This window comes from Corvus brachyrhynchos, unplaced genomic scaffold (assembly GCF_000691975.1).
Source record: "Corvus brachyrhynchos isolate BGI_N302 unplaced genomic scaffold, ASM69197v1 scaffold285, whole genome shotgun sequence".
In the NCBI taxonomy this organism is placed as follows: Eukaryota; Metazoa; Chordata; class Aves; order Passeriformes; family Corvidae; genus Corvus; species Corvus brachyrhynchos.
In genome coordinates this window covers 288,147-304,815 of record NW_008238323.1, presented here as the reverse complement: position 1 = coordinate 304,815, position 16,669 = coordinate 288,147, and the positions used below count along the sequence as shown (strand labels likewise).

At 46.4% G+C, this 16,669-nt stretch overlaps 1 protein-coding gene across 1 annotated transcript in view; it reads right to left on the bottom strand.

The window, feature by feature from the left end:
* The window catches only part of MYO5B (myosin VB), a 148,464-nt gene that overhangs the window by 70,169 nt on the left and 61,626 nt on the right, over positions 1–16,669 (bottom strand). Inside the window, exons 10-14 of the mRNA XM_017734339.1 lie at positions 16,586–16,669; positions 11,637–11,718; positions 9,971–10,111; positions 2,000–2,122; positions 84–167 (exon numbers count right to left, since the gene is read on the bottom strand). The exon at positions 16,586–16,669 is cut by the window's right edge and continues 173 nt beyond it. Of these exons, the coding sequence (XP_017589828.1) occupies positions 84–167; positions 2,000–2,122; positions 9,971–10,111; positions 11,637–11,718; positions 16,586–16,669 (514 nt within the window). The remainder of the gene's footprint in view (positions 1–83; positions 168–1,999; positions 2,123–9,970; positions 10,112–11,636; positions 11,719–16,585) is intronic.

Genomic DNA, 16,669 nt, shown 5'->3' with positions numbered 1-16,669 from the left:
CTCACACCCTCAGCCCGCTTGGTGTGGCACAGGGACACAGCTCAGCTCCAGCCTGGACGAGTGCTCTGACTCACTGCTTTTACCTTGCTGGCTTTCAGGATGTTGATCTGCTCCTCGTACACGGTGTCCCTGTTCTTCTCCAGAAACCCCTCGCTCTGGTATTCCACCTACCAGGACACAAAGGGGAGAAGCTCAGAGGGTCAAGTCCAAACACACAGGGACAAGGTGCTCCCACCACTCCCCTGCCATCGGGAGCTCACCCAAAAAACCTGAGAGGAGAAAGGAACAACTGGAATTTAAAGGTCGCTTTTTATCAAAAGAAGTGAATCTGAGTGAAAGCAAAACCCTTACTGCAAACACAGATTGTTTCTTAGTCATTAAATTGCTCAGTATGGAAACCAGGGGTAAAAAATGCAAGGATCATCAGTAACTCTACCCTCTCTTTTGTTCACTTCTCAGCTCCTTGTAAGTTAATCAATAAACCTCAAAATACGCCCTGGCTAAGTCTCTTGTAGGTCTCCAGGGTTTTGAAATTGCAGATGGCTGGGATGCAATTAAAAAAATTTAAATTTTAATTTAAAAAACCCAATAATAATAATAATTTAGAGAGAACAGAAGAAAATTTCTCTTTTTTTTTTACATTTAAAAAAAGAGGAAAACTTGCTAAGAAGTATTGTTTGTGAGTGACCCATATGCAAAACCACTTGCCTAAGGAAAGGTGAGTACCAACCTTTGCCATGGAAAGTTGTGCCAGTTTGGCCAAATTTAGAAATACATCCTCTGAGAGAAGGCACAACCACCCCTCCCCCCACCAGGTTTGGGAAAAATAAATTTTCCTCGAAGGAAAGTGAAAGAGATAAAAACTATTTATTTACCGAACACACGGGAAAAGGAAAATAATGCTGAATAATGAAAATTCGCTATGGAGAAAAATCCTGGGTAAGTGACAGAGTCCTCCCTTTGGTATCCTTGGAACTGGGGCTTGGCCCAGGGCCAGGCCCTCTGTGCCCGGTGGAAAGTCCTCCCGATGTGCTCTGATATTGAAGCAGTCCAGCAGAAAAGGGAGGAAATCCGAAATTCCAGGGAAGGAAAAAAAGTTCAACTCTCAGTCTCTCTCCGGAGAACAAGAAACTGAACAACTGGCCAAAAGCTGACTGGAAAAAAAACCACAAGCCGGGTGCTTCCTCACTCCCCCACCGCAGCTGGAAAAAAAGTCGCTATCTCTGTGTGACCTTGAACAAGCTGCAAACTGCTTTAAAAAAGTTTTGCTGTTTTTTCTTCCCCCTCTCAGGCTCAGTTTAAAGGCAGAGAAAGGCACAAAAATTAATTTCTGGGCATAGGGCAGAGACATGGGATACACATCATAAAGCCACTCCAAGACGAAAGTGCCTGTGGCATCCAGGGCAAACCTGGTTAGAAGAAGTACCTGTATGGCATCACAGCACCTGGATGTTGTCCATCTCCGCAGACACATCCCTGGGTTGATCTTTTTAATTTTTTTCTAACAAATGTGTGCAAACTTTTGAGATTCCTATTTGTTGTGAGTGACACCTGTCACGTCAGGGCTTCAGTGAAGCTGAAGCCCACAGACAAGACCCCTGAGCACCAGGCACTGGGATTTGGTTCAGTTTAGTGCCACAGTTGCTATCCTCTCCCTCAGGATGGTAAGATCTGCCCAGGAACACCTCTCACCTCCTCCCACACTATGCCTTGCTGACACTCACAGCTCCTGCTCCTCAAACACATTTCCAACACATTTTCTGCCAAGCTGCCCTTACAGAAATCCATTTCACTGCAGCTTTGGGAAAGAGGATTTTTCTCTACTTGAGAAGCACGACAATGCACAGCTCAGAGCCACAGATGGAAGGCTGACCTCCTCAGAGCTGATGCAGATTTGAGCACCGAGCCGCAATCACCAAGGAGCAGCTCACAGGGGCTATCAGCTGATTTCCCTGCGGGAGGCTTTCCTGTCCCTGCTATGTGTTTCCCAGGTAGGTACCTTGTCAGCGAAGTGCAGGACAATGAAGGAGGTGTTGGACATGCGTGGCTTCTGGAAGTGCTGGCTGGCGGCGTGGCGGTCGTACAGCTTCTGCGCCCAGTTCTGGTCCGTGCCCTTGGGCACCTGCACGGGGACAAAGGGGACAGTGCCAGGGCCAGGTGGAGCTTTGTGTTCATGTACTTTAGTGACAAACATATTGAAACTGCCTTTCCAGCCAGGAAACACCCAAATGTCGGTTCTGTTCCAGCAGCTGGAACGGCTCTTGTAGGAAAAAACGGCGAAACGAACCAACCAAACGAAACAAACAAACAAAAAATCCCAAACAAACAAAAAACCAACCAAACCAAAAACCCCAAAACAAAACAAAAAAACCCCCACAAACCCTGAAACAAAACAAAAACAAACAAAAAAAAAACCCCAAAAACAAAACAAACAAAAAAAAAACCCAAGCACCCAAACCCCCAAAATCAGCCACCAAAACAAACAAAACCAAACCAAAGACCAACAAAAAACCCAATACCTCCCCCCCACCAAAAAAACCAAACAAAAAGAACAAACAAAAAACCCCAACAGAAACAAACCCAGAACCAAACAAAAAAACCCAAAACAAAACCCCAAATATACCCCCTGCCCCAAACAACTACAAAAACCCACTAATATATAACCCAGAAATATTAGGGAAGTATTTTTACACTTAAGATACATTAATTACTCAGGTACCAACATTATTTTTTAATGCGATTTTAGGTGACAGAATAGCTTCCAGAAACTGCCACGTGAGGCCACATGCATGAAGTTCTGGTTTATTTAATTTAAAATAATAATGCTAATACAATGGTGATTCTAAAGTATCTAAATTAAATAAAAATAAAATTAAAAGTCTTCAGAAAGCTGAAGCTTCAGCAGGCTTGGGCTGGGACCACTTAGATCCCAATTCCAGGATGCTTTAACCCCAGTTATAGGGTTGGGACTTCAGACCCACACACCTGCCCTACTGCAGGCAAATGATTCCCTTCTCCCCTTCCCACCCATCCAACCTCCTGTGCCACGGATGTCCTGGATGCCAAACCCTCCTTCTGCCTCCTGTTCATACCAAAATCAGGGTGCAGAGGTCTGTGTGGACCTGCCTTTGAAATCATTTGGCCATGGTGCACCAAGATACCAGGTGTTGCCCAAGAAACTGGCTTGGTAGGATAGGGCAGAGAATGGAAACATCCTAAAAAGTGGCAGGGACTTTAAAAAACCCTCACAGAGCTGCCTGTGCAGCAAAGGAATGGGCTAATTCCACAAATCAGTTAAAGCAGGGCTTGAGCTTCCCTTCCTCCCCAGCACCTGCAGTTTTCACCCACTAAACAAGGGTGAAATTAAGTCAGTGCAATATACTTTCAAGATCGGGGAATTTTATTTTTGTTATTTTATTATTTTCTAAGCACACACAGCTGCATAGCAGCATATAACAACCTGCTGCACCTTCTAATACTAAATACATCTCTACACTTCACATAAAACCTCATTATTTTAGGATATGCCTAGGTCCCTCTCCGCTAACCAGCCAAAACCCCCCAAAAACTCTCCAAAAAACATTTGGGCACTTGAGGAAAGCACCTGTACATATCTTTTATTTTGTACTTTTCCAGCCCAGTCTTGAAAACCAAAGGAAATGAGGAGTGAAGCCGTTCCTTTGGGGTCTGAGAGCCACCTCTGACGAGGTTCATCCCCATCCCATGGATCACTGCTGAGCACAGCAGTGGCTGCACATCATACACACACACACACACACATGTATTTTTTTTTAACAAGAAAAATGGCTAATTGTATAATTAGGTTAGAAAAAGAGATGGTTCAGAAGAAAAGTCTCAGGCAATATCTAAACTTAGATGGGACAAAGCCTAGAAACCACAGAACAACTGTGCAGCAGCAGGCAGGGCTCTGGATCATCCATCAGGACTTTACATAGACCTTTATATGAAAAATGACAGAGGAAATAGGGACAGAGAACATGAAGAAGGAAAACATGAGACAGGTGAGGAATATTTCTTTATGCTGTTCTGAAACAGCCTTTGATTTCATGACAGCAAACTAAAACATGTCAGAAGGGTTCTGGACAGAAGGATAAGAATCTCCTGCCAATCCCTGCTAATGAGGGTGAATTAAAAGCAGCAGCCTTTCATGCAAGCCGTGTTCCCTCATATTTATTTATATTTTACAGTTTTTAAGCGTAGCCAATTATGGATATATACAGAAATAACACAGACTATAAATATTGAAAGACACTTAGCTATGCAATTATATACATATTTTATTTATGCAAGGTAAGACTCGCATGTTTAAACTATGGGGTCATATAAATGTAGATGTGTTTCTTTTCATGGGTTATATTTAATATTTACATGCAAAAACATCCTTTCTGGAGCTATCACTGGGTGCCTCCCATGCAGGAGTAAGCCACAGGTGCAGGAGCTCTGCAGCCACCTTGAGCCAGATTTATCCTGCAGCAGCTCTCCTCCAGACCATCCACTTTGCTGAAAAACCCGCTTATCTCGGAACTGAACTTCAAAGGCATCGCTCCTGCCTCCCAGAATGAGGGTTTGCCATACCCTGCTCACCGTCCTGCAGCCTGAGTATTTTTAGCTGCCTGAGAAGCACCTGATAGGGACCAAGTTCCAGAGATAAAAACTAACAAGGCCATTATCTGCACTATTATAACAGCTTTTGGTATTAGCTTGGCAGTTTGAGGCCCTTAGAGCAACTGAGGAAGTTATTTAGAGGATATCTCATCTTTTTTTCAGGGGATGGGCAAGAGGAAAAGCGACTGCCTTGCGAGTTTTGTACGGAATCCTTAAACAGGATAAAGCTGATACCAGGAATTGCACAAGGTCACTGCCTGTGCTCATCTGTCCCCGCTGTGCCTCCGCCTGTCACGGGCAGGATCCCCTCCCCTCTAGATTTACTGTCCCCAGCACGACCCGCGACACCCAAAACCCCCCCCCCCCACTGCAGCCAGGGCCAGCCCCACAGGATCCATCTGCCCATTCTGCATCCCAGCATCAAGCGCCCCCCGAGAACCCGCCAGCCATATGAAGAGATGCTTGGAACCACCTGGCATAAAGGCTGAGATTCCCTCCACCACCACCTCCAACAGAAGGACAATTAAATGGATAAAAGAAACAAAGGTCAATGGCTTAAGGTGAAGGAGGGTAGATTTAGATTATGTATTAGAAAGAAACTCCTCCCTGCGAGGGTGGCACAGGGTGCCCAGAGCAGCTGTGGCTGCCCCTGGATCCTTGGCAGTGTCCAAGGCAAGGTTGGACGGGGCTTGGAGCAACCTGGGACAGTGGAAGGTGTCCCTGTCTATGGCAGTGGGTGGAACTGGATGAGCTTTAAGGTCCCTTCCCACCCAAACCATCCTGGGATTCTGTGATTCAAACCTAATGATCTAAATGCCAACGCTCAGAAAACACAGTAGGAACTATTCACATTTTATTTCTTTTCTCCGTAGCACTCCAATATAAGTTAAAGCCTGAAAAGAGCCTGGGCTGCTTCTGCACTCCAGAAACACGTTCCACTACAAGTGATGTGCCTGACTTTGAAGGCATCAGAGCTGACAGCGTGACGTAGGGGAGCCTGTTCTGCCCACGCATTGAGCGGCCCGCCCGAGAGGAAAGCCCAGGGGTCCAACCTCTGTGTATCTGCTCGTGGAGCAGAAATCCCCCCCGGACAGGAAGGCCATGTGCTAATTTCTGATGTCCAAAAAACTAACGAGTCCAGACAAGGAAAACACATTTGCTCAGATCCCCAGGTTCGCAGCGATGCACCGAGACAAGCGGGATGAACACCAGTCGGCCTGAAGCGGAGTAAAGTGTTCCTGGCACTTGACAGAAGGACACAGCAAAGGTTAAAGAGCATCTTCTCAACAGCGCTAGAAAATGCATTTGGCACATTAGCAGCATAACACAGTGGCAACGTGCCATGAAACACAGAATGGAGCCACAAAGGAGCTCAAGAACATGCAGGACTTCGTGGGTTTGGTGAGACACATCTCCCTTTGGCAGCCTCAGGGTCAGGCTGCTCCACAGCAGAAAGATCCCTCAGGAATCTTGGACAACAATGATGACATTGACACGTGAACCCTTCCAATCAGCTTGCTCTTGATTGAACCCTTTTGGATGCACTTACTGGAAATGGACACTTCTTTTTTCATTATTTTTTTCATTCCCATTCCCATGCCAACAGCATAGGTGAAAACAAGGAAACAGTGAGGTACCAGCAGGACATCTTACGGAGAAACCTGGGCATCCACAGCAACCTCTCACTGCACTCCCAAACAGAACCACAGAATATCCTGAGCTGGAAGGGACCCACAAGGACTAACAATGTCCAACTCCTGGCCCTGCACAGGACCGCCTCAAAAATCCCACCCTGTGCCAGAGAGCATTGTCCAAGGCACTTGGGAAGGGTTTGGAAGACCGGCAGCACTCCCACATGGCATGGAGTTTCAGCCTGAAAAGCAGGACAGCTCATCCAGCTCTGACAGAGGCTCGAGTGCACTTCTGAAAGTTTTCTGTTTCCTCTAAGGATAACTTAAACCTCTTGAAAAACCAATCCCAACTGGCTGCTCCTCTTCAGAGAGTGCAAGTCACTCCACGTTTCCTCAGAACTCAAAGCATTCAGAGTCTTCCAAAGTGTGCTGTCCCCTCCACCAAAGTAACTCCCTCCACAAGTGCAACCATACCCTAAATCCATTCCAGGCATCCAAGCAATCTTCCCACAACTGGATTTAGAGAAGACAGCCTCCATCCTTCATTTCTTCTGACAGACTCTACTCTTTTCCCAATTTCCCCCTTAGCCCCGCAGTGACTGCATCCACCCTTCACAGCCCAAAAGAAGGGAGGTTCTCCTGGATGCCCTTCTGCCCTTTCCCACCTCTTTGGGCTCATCAGTTTGTGCTACAGCACGTCAGCATCCCACCATCGTGGTGGCCTTAGTTTCTGGCCAAGGCCTTTTCTGAGCAGGGGACATGAACTCTCGCTGTTCCTCTGGCATCAGAGCAAAATCAAGAGGTTCTAAAAGCTATGGATCCAGGCAGGTGAAACTCCAGTGCAGGAGACAGGGAAAAGGCTCTTCAAGGACTCCAGGGTCCCTTAGCAGAGGACACAAGTCACAGTCCAGAGAGATTATAAGGGTTCCTGGGCAGACCAAGGATGTAACAGGAGGTAGGACCAAAGGAGCCCCAGAAGCCACCTCCAACCTTAGCAACAGCTTTCAACTCCTATGATTTCAAAACTGTTTAAAAAACCCCAAACATAAACATCTCCCTCCTGGAAAGGGATTTTTCACAAAGGCATGGAGGGACAGGACACAGGGAATGGCTTCCCAGTGCCAGAGGGCAGGGATGGATGGGATATTGGGAAGGAATTCTTCCCTGTGCGGGTGGGGAGGCCCTGGCACAGGGTTGCCCAGAGCAGCTGTGGCTGCCCCTGAATCCCTGGCAGTGTCCAAGGCCAGGATGGATGGGGCTTGGAGCAGCCTGGGATAGTAAAAGGGGTGGAGGAGGGGGTCCAGCAGGATGATCTTTAAGGTCCAGACCAAACCATTCTGTGATTCTGTGGTTCGTTCCAGGATTCTATATTCTAAAGTCTGTTTTAAGAACTAGGGTTTTTCTCATTAGCTTTCATGAGACAGGTTTAGTCCTTAACACTCCAATCCCAGTTCAAGAGCCCTCTCTTTCGCTGCCAATTCTTATGTCAATTTTTCCCTAAACAGCAACAAGATTATCCTAGAACCTCCACTTCCTGAACTGCTTCAGCAAGCACCCAGCCACCTCCCCCCCAACCACACACTAAGGATTAAAAAATACCCCCATACTGTGAAGCAAGAACATTAGTGACAAACCCTCTGCATTTGCACTAAAGCTTCATTATGTACCAAATATTCCCCTGACGCCATTTCACATCCCAGAGTGTTTTTATCCACCGCTGGAGGTTCTAACGAGGTGGCATGTAATTACCCTATTGTGGTCCCACCCCAGGAGGTGAAACACTGCCGTGGGGGTGAAGGTTTTAATCCATAAACTGCTGCTTTCAGCTGACAGGTTTTGCTGAAATTTTCATAAATCTGGAGAGCACTTGCAGGTTGTTATAAAAGAGGTGATTACAGGGCCAGTAATAAGGGTTTGTGACTAATGACAGCATCCCCCACTGACAGGTAAACACCCAGAAAATTGGCATTTGATGAGAAGGGGGAAGGAATAGATCTTGTGTTTCTTTTTTTCTTTTTTTTTTCTTTTTTTTTTTTTTTTTTTTTTTTTTTTTTTTTTTTTTTTTTTTTTGTTCAAAAAATAAGTATGGATGAAAAAAGCAGTGCCAGGCAGATCTGCTGCTGGTACATGGGAGCTGCAATGTCACCACCAGCAATGCCACCAGCAGCAACCAGTGCCAGGTGCTCCAGAGAGGAGCCGAGGATGTTACTCCTAACACCAGGGAAACTTTCCTTTTGGTCCTCACAGCATCCAGGAGACAGTTTAGGCCTGCAAAATTTAATGGGCTTAATAGCACAGAGACCAGATGAAATGGTGCTGAATATCAAACAAATAATCTGAGCCTCCTTCTGAGCCAGCACTGCCAGAAATGCTATTTTTAAGGACATCAAATTAAGTCTAATTTGTTCTCATTTTTAAGGAGATTTTCCTGAGAGCAGATTTGAAAAGGGCAAAGGCCCAACTCTGGCTCACCCCAAAGAGGTAGCCAGAGTATCTGTGGCCCACACCAGGGCTGAGCTCATGGGATGTGCAGGCTGGGACAGCCCCATCGTGCCTGGGAAGGCAGCCCTGGTACTTGGAGGACAGCAAACACTCCAAAGGCCACCCCCCTTCCAGACAAAGACAGGTCCTACATCCTTGTCCAGGGAAACTAGTCTAAATAATGGATCCAAACCCTTTCCCTCTGGTGCAACAGGACACTTGTGTTCTTGGGCCGCCAGATCTGTCCTGTACACATGGATACAACAGACACAACAAGAACTCCCTGGGTCCTTCTTACCACCTTGGCTATGCTTACCTACTTCAGCTCTCCCAACACTTTGCCTCACTCCTCCCTGCCTTTGTTCAAAAACACTGGAAGCCCTCCCACAGTCAGAAAGACATTTCCTGGCACAGAATACATCCAAGTCTCAACTAAAACCCTTTCTGAGGACAACTTGGACCACCTCACAGCAACACCAGGCTGAGGCTCCTCAAGGCAGCCACACCCAGCAGGAAAGCAGTCCCCATCACCTTCCAACAGGACATCTTGAGCATCAAAGACCTTCAAAACAGACATCCCAACTTCCCAAGGAAACCTGCCCTCTGACATTTCTTGTTCCTAGGTATATTTGATTATTCATGACTGAACGATGTGTGGACAAGGAGTCCAGCCTTTCTTATGGATTGTCACCAAGCTTTGCCACAATGGCTTTTCTTCTCAGCTTTCAAAAAAGATTTCACTTTGGCCAGTATGAGAGAGAGAGGGCAAAAGTGAGCAAATTGTTCTCCAACATTACAAGTCTCTGAATGCAATGAGCTTTACCTTAAAGCTAAATGCAATGAGCTTTACCTTAAAGAGCTGCTGCAAGAGGACTCAGGTTTCCCCTGAGACAAAATAAGGCTTGAGAGGAGCACCAGCTCCTGGGCAATGCCAAAGACATCAGGTCTCAATCAATGGCTATTCCTCAGTACAGCCAGGCCAGACACAAAAGCACTGGCTGCACGTGGTCAGTGCAGGTACCCAGATTTGGAGCAAACACCTGCCCAGGAGGCTCTGAAGTGCTCCAAACCAAAGCAAATGCCAGCTCAAACCTATTCTCACCATGAGCACAGTATCAACACACATGAAAGGAGATGTTTACCAACTTGCAAGACACCACAGGTTAAAGCCCATTCTTTGACCTTTTATAGAAAAAAAAACCACTGGCAAAAAAGTGGGAGGTCCTCTTTACCTTGCACTCTTCATCCAGCAGGTCCAGAATCCCAAGCTTGGCCTCTATCAGGTCTATGCAGGGCTGGTTGTCATAGAAGTCTATGAGAGTCCAAGGGATTTCCTCCTTCATGTACTCTTCTTGTTCCAGCTTAAACACGTGCTGGGAGGGGGAGAAAGCAGAGTCACTAGGTGTGACACCAGCCAGCAGGGCACAGCCCCCCCCACCTTGTCCCTGCTGGAGCTCAGCATTCCATGAGCACACCCAGAAGCCAAAGAGGCCCTAGGTGCCCTCACATAGCCCTGCCATTTATACAGCCTAGCTCCTGGCAGGGAAAATAAAACCATTACACTGGGAAGCCACGGCGCAGGGAAAAAGAAGGCTTTAAATGACTTTCACTACAAAACGACTGAAGCCGTCACTGCGTCGAGGTGGAAGCCATATACTGATGTGGCAATGACAAATATATCTCTTGGGCTGACAAAAATCCTCCTCTGCTTTATTGCTCTGCTGATTAAAGCAGTGACCTGAAGCAGGTTCACAAACTGGGAGCCCAGCCAGGGCTCAGAGCCCGTGTCCCCATCTGCGAGCAGGGCTCCACAAAGAGCACCCATCATCCTAGAAGGGGTATCAGCAGCAGCATCTGACTGACTCAGGGATGCTTCTACTGAAAATTCTTTTTTAGAAGAACTTATAATAAAAAAATCTTTGCATGGCTTACGTATCTCAGGCCCCTGCCCAAGCAGATAAATTGTCTCTGGCTATTTCTGAGATACCCTAAAGCATATTAAAAAATGATTTTTCAAATGGACTTTTTTTTCCCCTTCGAAGATAGCTTTTTAAAATCTCTTCAAACATGTCATCTTGGAGCTTGAATTTATAAGCTTCAGAAGTGATAGTTAGACATACCAAGTAAGATATGAATAGTGCAAATACAATCCATAATTTACTTTTCATTTTTAGCAGCAGTGATCTATCTGATGCATTAGATAGACTGCAAATGTTCATGTCCATGCATATGATATGGTTTCAAAGGGCCAAACTAATCTGCAGTACTTAAACGCTCAAATTCAAAAAGTTTTCTCCTGCATCCTGAAATTAACAGTAATTTTTTCCCTACTTAAAACCAAAGCAGAAGGCAACCCCTTACTGGTTTCATTTCCAGTGCAGGTAAATGCTTGTTTCTAATAAAAATGGAAAATTTCTGGGTTTTGTGAGGCATGTCCAAGTGAAAAGTGTGGAGTGTGTCCAATCCTGTTATTTAATACAGAGATTTCATCTCACAGGTTTAAGCCATATTTAATGGGACGTTTTCCATACCCATGATTTATTTTAATTCACACTGGAAATCAGCAAGAGACAGTCCAGGTTTTGTTTTAGGACCAAAAGAGCACCAAGAAAAAGGCTAATTACATACTTCTGCAGAACAATCTGTCAGCCTTTGCACAAACAGCATGCAAATCCATTTCCAGCATCAAGCTTATACATCAACAAAGCAACATTTTCCAACTTGATAGGAATATCTAGAGCCATTGCAGTGAAATGTCTGGGAGAGAGGCATCCCAAGGATCCTCGTGATCCATCCAGGCTGCAGGTAAAAGCCATTAAGCAGAAGCCAGACACACAACAATCCTGCCTTGTTACATCTTCTGCTCAGTTTTATGGAACGTTTCCAAGCTGACCTTACCGAGTTGAACTGCTGCTGGAGCTTTTCATTGGCATAGTTGATACAGAACTGTTCAAAGCTATTCACTTCAAAAGTTTCAAACCTGCAAATCAATGAATAAATCAGCATTAGGCGTTGCTTTGTCTCAAAGTCTTCTTTTTTTTTTTCTTTTTTCATTTTTTTCCCCTACAACGGTATCATCTGTGTGATGGGGAATGCCAGTTATTCAATCATCCCTTCCATTCCTCCTATCCCAGATCTACCCTTTTTTCCTCAGAACATCTATCTTTCCTTGGCACAACTCCAGGGATTCAAGAGGTCCCTCCTACCACGCACGAATGAGACATTTGGCACGACTGCAGCTTCCTGCCCATCAGCTCTGTCTGAGACAAGAAATGTAACTGCCTCTCCTGGGGAAAAATATTATGAAATATTAAGTCCAAATACATTCACCGCGAAGGTGATGAAGAAACAGTAGCTGCTGTCTTAAAAGGCCCAACATGCTATTTTTAATGGAATTTAATAGAGCAGAAAAAGAAGGTATTAAATTTGTAATTATATCTTCTGTATTGCATCCCTGTTAGCACAAAAATTAGACACACGTGAGTAAGCAACTTCTGGAAGGAAGAGTGGGAAAAATGGTGATTTCAGCTGCAACTCCACATTCCTCCAAGGAGCCTTAGAGGGACCTTGGTGCTCAACTCAGTGATCCACCTCTTCACCAGGACTTCCACAACTCCCCATCCCAAAATATTATCCTACCCTTCCACGGATCAGCTCCAAACCGAGCCCAAAAATTACTTCCTAGTCACAATTAGAAAGGAAAAAATATGCAGTTTTAACACCACAAACTATAGGTAAGGAGCAGGGAGCCAGCAGAGCCCCTAAGGCTGAAGCATGCAACATCCAGGGACAGGCACAGGGAGCCAGGCTTGCTCTGAAAACCCAAAGAGGGTATTTTGAGCTACCACTGGGAATTACTTGTTTTATATTTCTATTTTTAAGACACAGTTGGAAGAGAGACACATGACTGTAAGGATTAAACCAAGGGGAGAAGTGGGAAGGCTTCCTGTGTTCAATGTGTTCAAGCTGCTGTAATGACAAATATGTGACTAAATAATTGTTCGGGTAATAGGCACTGCAGGAGCTGGCAGAACAGTCTTAAAACACTAAATAAATGAAGCCTTTTCTTTCCAACCTCTCTTCCTCAAACTAATCAATACTTCTGCCACTTCCTGAGGACCACCCTGCTGTTATCCAGCTTGATGCAGTTATTCCCCGGGTACTTCCAGGTGAAAATGCTGGCACCACACAAAATGCCAGCATCCCTGGGGAAATGCAATGACAAACGGCAAAAGAAAATGGGGAGAAGGAGAAAAGAGCTGGTTTTGTGCATTTATCACCCCCACAGTCCTTAAGGAAACCTGGGACTGCTTTCCTTCTGCCTGCACTGGGGCTGGCACTGCCCCCGGAGCTGGTGTCACCTGTGCCAAGCAGAGGACGCTTAATCCATTCCCTTCCCAGAAACTGGGCTTTACAGTCTTTAATGCAACAGAACCTGGTGTCTGGGACAACAAATGTTTACATTAAACACGTGGCCCAGCCCTCAGTGATGAATGTGTCCTTGAAGAGGTCCCACTGTGCTCGGCCTCGGCTGCACGGCTGAGTGAATCGGTGCCTCCAGCAACTCAAGGGATGTGGCATCCCCAGGACTCTTCGGAAATACCAGCTTCTGCAGGCTCATGATCACAGCAACAGGGCAAGAAAAGTTTAAATTAAAACATAGATGGAGAGACACAAAAAAAAGGTGAAAAAAGACAACGAGGGTTGGAGTACACGAGGAAAAGAAATTGGAATAGAAACTTTTTCTCCCCTTCTGAGACACCAGATGTGATGTACAAACCCTGCCAGCGAGTGCCAGCCAGGGGCAGAGCTGCTGTACAACTCCACCTCCAAGGGAGATCTCACAAAGTTGCTTATTAAGGGACTCTAATTGACAAAGCAGATTAGTCGCCAGCCTTACGTGTGTGCTCGCCAGGAGGTCCTACCTGCTCAGAGTGACTGCACTGAGGCAATATCCTGATGGGGAAAGCAAAACCGTGCCTGTTTGGTCTCTATATTCATTTTAGTGCACTGTATCTTGGTGAAAAAAAATAAGCATATTCACCACTCCAGCCCATTGCTACAGCTCCCGAGAAGGCACATCCAGCTTAGGGACGGCTCTTGAGAGTAGATTTTCAAGGGGCAAATGCTGTATTTTGGTTTTTTCTGCTGCTCCCCATTCTGCCGTGTGGCTGGTATCTCCTCAGTCCTCAAGCACCGAGGCTTGTATTAAAATATTTAAAGTTCGTGAATAAGTCTAGCACACAGCTGGCCGCCTGGGTGTTCACACTTCCCTTCACGTGGCAAACAAGAGGGGGAACAAGCTGTCCCCACCAAGTCCAGGAGTGCCACAAGAAGCCACTCCTCTGAGAGACTGCGGTATTACTGCTACTGCAAGTAACACCACTTCAATAAATACAGAAAGGCTTTCAGTGCTGCACCCTCTCACCTCAGTGTTAACACGGAATTAAGGATGCAAAGTCGAGCATTAGAAAGTTGGAAGAAAAACCCTACAGCTTCTGCATCCTCTGTTTGGATCCCATCCCTAGAAATCCCACCCATGGGGACAGTCGTCCCCCAGGAGCACTGGGACAGAGAAGGTCCCAGGATGTCAGGGACATGCTGTGAGGCTGGCTGCAGGTTCCCTGCTTTTCCAGCTCAATCCCTCTCCAAAGGAAAGGAAAAAACAACATCCATTTGGGGGAAAAAAATTCTAATAGTTAGCAAAATGCGTTAAAAACTTTAAAAACCCATGAGTTAGGAGAACCGAACCACTTTAAAGGACAGCAGAGTCACGTTATCATCACCCAAATTCCTTGCATTGTTAATTAGTCAGCAGTTAGACAGCAATTCCCATTAACAAAAGGGATTTATGGTCTTTTCAGGACACCAGACTCTCACAAGCGTTTCAGCCACGAAGATGGACACCTTCCCCTGGCAAATCTGCCTCTTTAATAAAACCTGCAGGTCTTTGTGGAAAATCCCTGCTGGTGTCACCAGGGCTGTGAAAGCATCTGCTGGCCCCTGCACTGGACGTGATGCACGGACCGGCGGCTGAAGGAGGTTTTTCTTCCACACTAACAGATTTTCAAGCCCAGCTTAATTTTTCATGAGCCTTATCCCCAAGTCTCCTTTCATTTAGATTTCTGAAAATCTGATCCTCTAACTCAGGCATCCAATTCTCTGTATGGACCCACCATCACTCACAGGGCTCCATCTCAAAGCTTTATTTATCATAGCCCAGCCTGCAGAAATTTCTCTTTGTAGGGACAGTGATGGAAAACAGCTTCTCTGTCTCATACAGTCTTTGAACCAGACTGTGCCATATTTAACATCTTCCAGGTCCTGTGCTATCTACCCGAGAGCCCAGAAACCTGCAAACCAGAGAGAGCAACCTCATCACCTCGAGCTGTGCCACTGAAATCCCAAATCAAACAGAACTGTATTGTTATCATCCTTGATAGCAGTGCTCCTGCAAACCTTGCCATACGGCAGCAGCTGTTGATGGAGATGAGCAGACAGTGGGGCTGCGCTGGTGCCCCAGCTCTTTCTGGCATCCTTTCTGTTGCTGTGGTTGTCCAGCAGATGTCAAAATCAACATCCCAAACACTAGCAGCTGTAGAAACCTCATGGGAGGGTTTATACACAAGACCCAGTTCCAGCAATTGTGTAGGTGTCACAGCCATAAAATCATGCTGCTTTTTCGTTCTGATCCAGAACTGGTCCGGCAGGATTTCATTCCGAACCCGAGGTTCTCCTAGAGCTGACAGACCTTCAGAGGACATGGGATTTGGGACTGAGCAAGCACAGCGATTGCCCTGGGTTAGGGACTGGTTCCTGGAGCAGCTGCAACTTGCCCATTCCACCTTTTCCTCTGAAACAGGAGCAATTGAGCACCTTAATGTATTAAGGGAGAACAGAAGGCCACTGTTGTCCCACTGAGAACCACAGAATTCCAGAATGGTTTTGGGTTGGAACAGACCTTTTAAGGTCTTTCAGTCCCCCCATGCCATGGGCAGGAACACCTTCCACTAGACCAGGTTGCCCCGAGTGCTGTCCAACCTGGCCCTGCATGGACCATCCACTACCTGTATGGGCAGCCTGGGACTTCTCCCTTGTCCTTGTGCCCAGAGAGACAGAAAAAGAATAGTGTTGAAAAAATGGAGGGCAAAACCCAAACCCACAAGACCTCTTTCCTTTTCCACCCCACAACTGGCAGAATCCCTTCCTTCCTCTTCCATCTTCTGCTTCTTTGCAGCACTTCAGCTAAAATGAACTCAGACAACTCTCACATCCCTCTTCCACCACCATTCAAGCTCCAGGATAACAAACCAGGCAGTAACTGGTACCCAGAACAATTTTAAAGCAGCTCATTGCCCCTGAGGGTGCAGGCTGCAAGCCTTGCAAGAGCTTTTTGCACCTTACATCCCCACCACGGGTTCCCAAGCTCCTCTGAAATCTCTCACTGCACCAGCGCCCTGCAGCTGTGGTTTCACAGCTGAAGAAGCAAAGTAGTGTCCTCAAACCCCACAGCAAGACCTGGCAGTCTGTGGTGTCCACAGCAGCACCTTTACCCCAGCTCATCTTCAAGGCTGTTTTAAACAGTATAGGAGACAGAAACCCCAGATGGGAAGGGCGTGGGAGGTAAACCCCAGAACCCAGTGCTCACACAGACCTGCGTGCACCATTTCTAAGGCCACACACTCTGCAGGAGGATCAAAACTGCAAAATACACAGTACTTTTCTTGTGTTCCTTTCTAGTATTCCCATCACCTGTCACCAGCCAAGGCCAAGTGTGCTGTGCAAGAAGGGGAAGACAAATTCTAAAGGACTCCTTGAGCAGCCTGGACAGCTGAGGAGGTGCCTACCCATAGATGTCGAGCACACCGATGAAGGAGTGCTGCTTCACAGTGGAGTGCAGGGCCTTGTTGATGTGGTGCACGATCAAGTTG